This window comes from Lepisma saccharinum, chromosome 9, assembly GCF_977018435.1.
Source record: "Lepisma saccharinum chromosome 9, izLepSacc3.1, whole genome shotgun sequence".
NCBI lineage: Eukaryota > Metazoa > Arthropoda > Insecta > Zygentoma > Lepismatidae > Lepisma > Lepisma saccharinum.
Window position 1 is genome coordinate 54,662,047 of NC_139237.1, and position 9,306 is coordinate 54,671,352.

The 9,306-nt window shown below is 41.0% G+C and overlaps 2 protein-coding genes across 2 annotated transcripts in view; one reads left to right on the forward strand and one right to left on the reverse strand.

Moving 5' to 3' along the window:
* Nucleotides 1–2,998, forward strand: part of LOC145992432 (uncharacterized) — a 47,740-nt gene extending 44,742 nt beyond the window's left edge. The window contains exon 4 of the mRNA XM_083128816.1: nucleotides 2,969–2,998. Coding sequence (XP_082984942.1) covers nucleotides 2,969–2,998 — 30 coding nt within the window. The remainder of the gene's footprint in view (nucleotides 1–2,968) is intronic.
* Nucleotides 2,999–7,853: 4,855 nt separating this feature from the next.
* On the reverse strand, nucleotides 7,854–8,405 carry LOC145992433 (uncharacterized). The gene has a single exon (XM_083128817.1). It carries the CDS (start codon nucleotides 8,403–8,405, stop codon nucleotides 7,854–7,856), a length of 552 nt encoding a protein of 183 aa, XP_082984943.1.
* Nucleotides 8,406–9,306: the final 901 nt, after the last annotated feature.

The following is a 9,306-nucleotide window of genomic DNA, read 5'->3' on the forward strand; positions in this document are numbered from 1 at the left end:
ATTTTTGTAGATATAAGGATCACTTTTGGTGAAAGTACATTAATCTAGAATCATTTAATGGTATTTATTATGCTCTAAGAAAGGAAACAAAATACATGCACTGATAAGGGGAAGCTCATTCGAAAGAAAATGTAATATGTAAACTGTAAAAGCATTTCAATTTGCCTTGATTAAAAAATCAATACTTTATATAGGAAAAATTGAGAAACATTTTGTGTAGACAAATATACAAAAGACTAATCAGATTTAAATTTAAAAAATACAAAAATTATTTTTTTAATAAAAATCATGATTTTTATCCACCCTGGTTCAATATGATTCCCGTTGTTGTTAATGCACATGTCAATGCGTTTCACGCAATCAACTTGCACTGCATTCAGTGCCTTGACAGAGATCTTAGAACATGCATCAAGAATGCGGCCTACATGAACAGCGAGTGTGTTATGTATGCATGGCGACTTTTGAATCACCCTATACATCCAATTTTCTAAATTTCTCACCATTTGTAAAAAAAAAAATTTCTGAACCTTTAAACCATAGATCCCGTAGGTGGAAAATAGTGACTTTTTTGCTTTGGCTTTAGAATAACATTAAATATAGTAATAGTAATAGGGACGTTGGCTATGGTTGGGAATACATTGGCCGTTTCATGGAATTCACCAAGAGAACAATCACAAACATGCATGTACAGCACACACCATAAACTCCACAGAGGATTACACTGGCTGAAAGTCTAGGCGCCCGAGCTCCGTTCATCTGCAAAGTGCAATCCTGGGTGTACTACGTGGAGGAGCGGTTATCATTTGTGACGCTTTGCAGCCCCGATTAAATCGAACTGCATACCCGACTTACTACAACAAAGAGATTGTTCACAAAATTACATGAGAAGCAACATGTATGGTGATTTTGAAGGCTCGGCTCTACCTTTTCCCGACGTCAGGGAAGCTGTTTTCAAAATTTCCTCTCCTGTCGCTAAGCCGCTGTGATATTTCAAAATCTGAAATATTATAGTTCACGCGTTTACTTCGTTAACGTCGAAGTCTAAAGCTGTCATTCTGCTCGTCTACTCCACGTGGAGTCTCAGTCACATGACTGCGGATACGCTGTTCTTTGCAATTTCAATGTGGAGACCGAGGGAAGGTTCTTGTGCGCGGAGGGACAAGGTGGCGTAGAGTAGATGTGGAGAGTAGACGTGTGGCAACACTTTGCGTTGAATGTGATTGTTGGAGCTCGTGGGCGCGCTCCGTGAACTTCAAAGCCAGCCGGTCGTTAACGTAGCTAGCGCGTCGACTATACATATTCATAGAATTCCTTCTGGAGCATTCACCTGAATTTTCGTGTGGTTTTCTATCGCTGTTGCCTAGATACTCACAATAGCTTCGTAGCTACGTAAGTCTGTTAAACTATTGATAATATCTAGACAAAGCAACACTAAGAACTAAGAATGCCTAGGCCGGAATTCAAACCCGGGATCCCTGGAGTCGTAGCGCACTGTACGAACCACTCCGCCTCGGAGGTCGGTATTAATGTCACTTTGGTAGGCTGCTATTGGATGGGGAAGGTTAACTACGGAGTTCATTGCTTGCGCTTCGCACCGACGGAAACGGCTTCGGACAAAGACTTCCCGGCTTCGAATGCAGGGAAGTGTTCCTGTGGGACCTCCGCTGGAATGAGATGGTCGTAACTGCTACACTTACAGGATGTCGGGAGTCGGCCGATGCTCTTTGTTTATTTATGTGCCTCCTTGACACGGAACGACGGCTGCTTCCAGAAACCGCTTTCTTCAAAATATCCATCCATTTCCTGTTACACCAGTGGTACAAGAAGAAGTAAAGTGCTTCCCTGTGCTTTGTTTGGTTTTGGTTTGAGTTAATGTTTTAAGTCCACTTTATGCACAGATAGGCTAATTGGGACTGGACCTACAGTTTAAAGTGGAATCCGAACCACTATGTGCCTCCACCGGGTATCGAACCTGGGACCCCTTGATTACAAGGCGACGACGCTACCACTGCGCCATCAGGGAGCCCTGTGCTTTGTACCACGCCATGAAGGCGTATAGGGGTGTGGAGTTAGGGCCCTACACTTTTTTGATCACGGCCGAGGGTGGGGGTTATGTGATCAGCACTACACCCCTGGCCGCCTTAACATCCCAGAGTTTCCTCCAGGTACCCACTTTATACGACACTGAGTGGGCTTCGGATGCGCTTAAAAAATCCAGGTTCTCCCCCTGCCGGGGATCGAACCTGGGGTCTCTCGCATGGTAGACAGACGCCCTAACGACCAAGCTACCGCGGCAAAATGTAACATATACGCTAGGAAGACTGAATCAAATCACAACTCTTGACAAATGATGAAGTCCAGATAGGCATATTTTATTACATGTGTGTGTATAAAACTTATATCGGTGGCATGCGATGGCTTAATTAAGACAGTCAAAAACTTGTAAGACTTTTCTTCATTCAACACGATCTTTAAATGCAGCTAACACTTTCTATCATGCCTATCGACTATCCATAAATCGCGGTCTATAAGTTACAGTTTAACCGGATTTCATATTATGATTACAAATTCTGAATGTAATAATTACAATGAAATTATATAGATGGAGGACTCAACTTAACTGTGATACAGGACTCGATTGTCAAGGTTCTGGCTTTCTAGCGTGTTGCGCTAATCACTTACTTAAAGAGACTGCAATGCGTGTGTGCATTGTGTTCTAGCACGTGTGACCTGTAAAAGCATCACAATATTTACTTATTTTTCAGTAATTCAAAGCAGTTTTTCAATCTCTCTCTTTGATAATCGCGACGATGAGGACAGGGTTGAAACTGTAATTGAGATGACGAGATCATGAAATCAGTGTTCAACTGACCACTGATTTTCTCAGCGTTACTTCTGGGTCAAACCCTATGTGTTTCAAACGCCAGTTTATATGTATTCTATTCTTTGAGCTTTTCTTCCAACAAAGGTTGTAAAACTTGAGAAGGAACATCAGTAATATTTCTATCTCCAAATAACGTCTAGTGCTTATAATTAAATTTAAAGTAGAACTTTATTTCTATTATGAACAGTCTATAGGAAAGAGTATTATTTGCTTCAAATGTGTTTTCATGAGAGACAGGGATTCTGACATAGAATAGTATATGAATTGTTGTTTTAAGTCCACTTTATGAACAAATCGGATAATTGGGACTGGACTTACAGTTTAAAGTGAGTTCGAACCACTGTGCCTCGACCGAGAATCGAACCCGGGACTCCTTCATTACAAGGTGACGACGTTACCACTACGCCATCGGGGAGGCCCTCAGTGTGTTTCCAAGTAAGAATGTGAAGTACTGCACACATTGAAGGTTAACCTGTTGCTTAGGCAACCTAGTTCGCTATTGTGCACCAAGAGCAGCTTTATTTATTCACGTCATGCTCTGCTTACATTGTGAATGTCGCTTGTTTTGTACAACAACAATTGTCGACAATGTTGGAATTCCAACGAGGTCTACCTTTGAATTGAGTTTCTGATTATTACTGATTTCCACCTCCTCTCTCTCTCTTTCTCTCTCCTGCCTGTTCCATCTATACGGCAGAGTTGTACGCCATTCTAAAGGCACTGGACTTTGCAGACGTCAATGGTCTGAAGAAAGTCCTTGTGTGCTGTGATTCGACCAGCGTGTTGCAGTCTCTGGATTCGCCGTATTCCCGGCATCCGGTAGCGCAACGCATATTCAGACGGCTTGTGTCCTTATCTGCCAGCACAGATGTACACTTCTGTTGGGTCCCTAGCCACGTGGGCATCCAGGGGAACGAAGCAGCTGATGCTGCCGCCAAGTCTGCTGATGCAGTTGGCGACGTTCTCGTCCATCTTTTGCCAGCTAGCGACCTGCAGAATGTGTTCCGTTCTCGCCTTCTTGACACTTGGCAGACCGAGTGGGATGTGGAAACGGGGAACAAGCTTCACGCTGTTAAGCCCACCATAGGTGTTTGGCGTTCCTCGTCTCGTCCCTCTCGGCGAGAAGACGTTATTCTTACCCGCCTGCGTATAGGACACAGCCGTCTCACGCATGGTCACCTACTGCAAGGGCTGGACCCTCCGTTGTGTCGTACTTGCAATGTTATTTTAAGCATTCGACACATTCTTGTTGAATGTGTCGATCTTGCTCACCTCCGGCAGACTTTTAACCTTTCCGGCTGTTTGTCATCCCTCTTGGGTGATGACAGCAGTATTTTATCACATGTTTTTAGTTTTTTGCGAAGAGCTGGACTCTTCCACCGTCTGTAAGGAGGTTTTTAGTTTATTCTGACTTTTTAATGTGTTGTGTTTGTCTCGTGCAGGTCTTTTTACAACCTTGCACTTTTAGTTTTTCCCAAGGGGCTATCTACACCCCCTTTTTTAAATCTCAGTCAGAATTTTAGATAAGGGGACATTTCCCCGTATACACAGAAGGGTGCGAAATGGCCTTAAGTGCCGACGCACCCATAAATTTTAACTCAATCAATCAATCAATCTTTCTCTCTCTTTCCCCGTCTGTGTGTCTGCATTCGCCTATTTAATATGCATGAAAGTCGCCATTCACCAACCAGCCAATCAAGCTGGCCATTATGCCCGAAAGGACGAAACAATTTGAAAGCTCCCGAAAACGGCAAACGAGGAAGTTGAAAACCTTTAATAAACCCAAATTGTTGTTTTACTCTTCGGGCAATTTTCGATCCAGTTGTCAGTTTCGTTCGTATGACCATAGTTAGAAATGTATTTCGGTTCAGTGCACCTGCCTTCTTAATTATATGTATGCCTGTACATGCCTGTGCTATTTTTAGCTTAAAACCGGCGGTGATATAGCAAGGATGCCAGAATGTAGGGGTAGTCAAAGAGAAATGTCCATTTTCGCGTGGAAACCGCTCCAAATGTGTATTTTTTAAAGTTTTGTTACGGTAGGTTATAAATATGTTAATTTTAACTGGCGGTGACCTTGTCGGCTATGTCTGGCCCTTTCTGGCCCCCAATCGTCTTCGGGTGGGTGGTTCGATGGGTGTCAACAAACTCAGTTGCGAAGTAAAAGCTGAAGGGGTCACATCGCTCTCCCGAAGCAACGTTGCCAAGCGTACTTTTGTCTTTTCCAGTTGCCTATTTGTGTGTTTATGGAGTATTTGTGTGTAAAACTCCCTCATATGTAGGATCACGCGTACAGTTGTACCATTAACACCCCGCTGATTTCTGGTACTAGCAATATCGTTGCTCGAGAAGACGTTCTCGCGCTTTACAGTACGTTTGGCAACATGTGGTGGACCCAGCGCTCATTTGTTTCGTCCCTAGAATAACGTTCGGTACCTTGTGACTCAAAAATGCCAGATTTCAGTCCAAGAAAATTTAACTGATCGCTGATTCGCTGTTTCCCAGCTGCCATTTGTTGTTGCGTTCAGCATAGCTGCTACAGAGCCGTCTAAATGCGCGGTCATGAAATTAGGCCGGTAGCAAAAGTTAGCGCTGTTGCCACGTCGGAGCACAACCCCGTGCGTTCGGAGGTTTAAGAGCAGTCTGACGTGTAGATATAGCACTCCATTTCTGGGCCTTTAACAAACTTTCAATTCACACGGTCAGCAGCTCTGTATCGAATGGGGGTTGGAAAGTGCCCCGGAGATAGGTCGGTCTGATGGTCAAACTAGGCAGCCCGGTTGACGTTGCCACAGTGCGCGGGAACTAGCGACTTTTGTCTCGCTCTCCCTTTGCCTTTCCCTAATGTGACCCCAGCGCAATTCTGGCCAGTCGCCTATTTTCATGGCCGTGCGTTTAGTTCAATACAATTTTTGACTCTCTTTGAACTCACTGGTCTAGTTCTTTACAAGGTGTAACACCGAGTCGTCTATTTCGTTGATTCGGTGTCTGCATCGTTTTATTACGATCTGGAGCGGTGTATGAGCTCACCAATGAAATGAACGATGAAAGCAGGACATGGTCATTTCTTGAATCTTTTGAACTTGAACACCTCTCATCGTCTTCTTCGTTGAACAAGGTTTCTTTGCACCAGCGTGACACTGGGATACATCTACACTACATCTTGTGTCAAAAAGTGTTGCGAACTAGGCGAGGAGTATGAAAAACTAATTTAAAGGCAGATGACATGATCAAAACATTGGTAATTCGCCTTCCAAGGCCATCATTCCCCCCCCCCCTTTCCTCCCAAACAGCACACCACAATCTGTCCCGGGGATCTATGGAGCAGGTGAACGAAAGCAAGCATTTTGCGCAAGTTGTGACTCCAGGGGGTTCGACGAATGAACGCGTGAGAGGGGAAGTGGGCGCATGGAGGGAGATACGCAACTGCAGCTAGCGGCCTTATGCAGCAGATTGAAAAAAACAACAACAGTTTTTCGTTCTCCATCTTGACCGCCTTTTCTCACATTCAAAATTGAACGAATATCCCAACATATTTAGTAGTAGTAAAAAATCCAGCACAAAGGCTTTAAAATTTACAACAGTGATTGCGAAAATATTTGGGGTTTGATCCACTCTTCCCTCCCAAACGGCGCAATGAATTTTAAAATTTAACTGAATTTAGTAACTTACATTTGGAAAATATACTTCTGTATTTGTGCATTATGATTACAAATGATAATCAGTGGCGGCGATTTGGGTGGTGTAGGGAGGCAGTTGCCCTCCACTTTTTGTGCCTGCAGCCTCTTAATGCAAAGCCTTGCCTACCAAGGAAAAGTAAACTGTCCTTGCTCTCCCAGTTTTAGCACCCAATCACCGCCACATCACTCCGTACATACAATTACTGCCAGCTGTGAATGCTTTGTAACCAACAAACTATTTTGAAACGAATTTCGACAAATATAGTCCTATATCAAACATAATGTTCAAAATAGTTTACAGAATAAAAATGAATTACAACAAATCTTATGAGCTTATCTTATTTCATTTTCCGATCAAAATAACTTATACTAAAGAAAATAGTTAATGATGTTTTCAATTATCAATCAGATAACATACTAGTTCAGTGTTCAAAATAAAACAAGCAATAATTTGTATATAACTAAATATCTTTGATTTTTCGAAAAAAGAAAATTGATTCGACCTAAAAGCAAACAATATACAGAAGCAGGAAACTCAACTTTTAAATATATGTTCGTTTTTATTCATATCGAAAGTCATCATGTGTTGAAAGGTGTACTTAACGTAAAATTGACATTTAAGGAATCATAAACCACTCCTTTAAATTTGAAGTCCTTTGTCCTAGACAAGATAGATAGTGGGAAAATACACGATCAAGGTCGTTTATGGACGTGTTGTTCGATAAGTGACTTACAAGGAACTTTTCCTGACTCAAGCTCGGAGTTAGAAGCTCTTCGGCGTGATTTGAAACGCATGGAAATTGAACTCACAATTTTAGGATACGGATCAGTTTTTGTCACTTATGATTCCATAGTGAAAGGCCGGGTAGTCATAAGACCAGATTTACGGAAACGTTGCGAAGGAATTGTTCTATGCTGAACTGTTGAATTATTTATTATCGAACTAACGAAAATTCCAAATAGTAGAACAAAAATGGTTACTAGAAAACTGTACATGCATGAAGAACGAATTGGCAGTATTTGCCTCCGACATATACATCTGTATGTGTGTCACAGAATCTTGCAGTATCAAGAAAACAGACTACTGCCTGGTCATAGTTGCCAGTTCATAGTAAATATTTACGAAGTTACTAAAACAAAATATCTCCTTCAATTATCCCCTCGAAATGATATCTTACAAACATATATAATTTCGCATCATTTTCTTTTAGACAGCATTATGAATAATACTTTTACAATGTTTCTCATGCAAATTACGACATAGTGATTTGGTAATCAAGTCTGCTGGATTATTTTAACTTGATACAAATTGCACTTTCATAACTCCTTCCATTAATTGCAGTTTGCTTTATGCTTTTCCAAATAATGGGAGCATTTGCAAGAATGACTAAGTAATCAGTAATACTCTTGCAGTCCTCTTCACAGTTCGCCCAGTCAGCATCACAGTATGTCACAATTGGTTTACCTACAGGTTGATATGTAATGCCATAATGTTTGGTAGTCTTCACATATCGAGGAATTCTTTTCGCTGCTTTCCAATGTTTTCTATTATATTTGGAACAATATTGTGCTAGTTTACCAACAGCAAATGCTATATCTGGTTTGGTTCTTTGAGATAAGTATAATAGCTCATCAATAAGTTCTCGATGAGGAACATCAATTTCTTGTCCGTCTTCAACTGAAAATTCAGGTCGACTTTCCATTGGTTTATGAACATCCTTGGCATCATGTAATTCAAATATTTTCACCAGCTGAACAACATAATCTTCCTGTGATAATGTTATTCCACCTGTATCTAGATAATTGAATTTCACCCCTAGCAAATGTGATGCTAATCCCATATATTGCACTTTGAAACACGAATACAAACATGTCTTCAACCAGTCTCGCTGCTTCACTTCGTGATATGGCTAGTATATCATCCACATATACTATTAGTATCAATCTTCCCTGTTTTGAGTCTAAGTTGTAAACACAAGGATCAACTTTGTTTCTAATAAACCCTTTCTTTCTTAGTCTCTCATCTAAATATTCATTCCAACATCTTCCACTTTGCTTTAAGCCAATTATAAACTTTTTCAGTCTGCAATACAGTCTTTCTTGTCCCCTTTTTACATAGCCTTCTGGTTGTTTCATATATATAGTCTCCTTCAGTTCACTATGTAAATAAGCATTCTTCACATCATATTGGTCTAGTATTTATCCTTTTTCGGCAGCAATTGCCGTAAGTAATCTAGTTGTGTCAAAACTAGGTACAGGATCATAAATGTCATTATAATCTATGCCCTTTTTTATGTGAAACCTTTAGCTACTAATCGTGCTTTGAAGCGCAAATTATTATCATTTTCCTTTTTCTTGAATACCCATTTGCAATCAACAGGTGTGACTCCATGTGGTAATTCTGCTAATTCCAAAATATTATGTTCCTTTAGTGATTCTATCTCTTCTTGCATGGCTTCAACCCAATGTCCAGGTTCATTATCATTCATTGCTTCTTCAAACGTTGTAGGATCTTCAACGTACTCATTTTGGACTGAGTATGACTGTTCATTTATTGTCTGATTACAGCAATGTTCTTTCCGAGTCGGATTATTTCTTAGTGTCATACAATGTTTTCTGGTTAAATTTTCTTTTCGCGATTTTTCACCCATTTCGTCCTCTTCTTCTTGGGACATATTCTGCTTCGTCATCTTCGTTGAAAAAATATTACTTCTTCCTTTAAATTTCCTTTGTCTTGAGAGT

Bases quoted from the DNA above. Each gene is read 5' to 3' on its own strand.
- LOC145992433 (XM_083128817.1), bottom strand. From the start codon at position 8,405: ATGGGATTAGCATCACATTTGCTAGGGGTGAAATTCAATTATCTAGAT.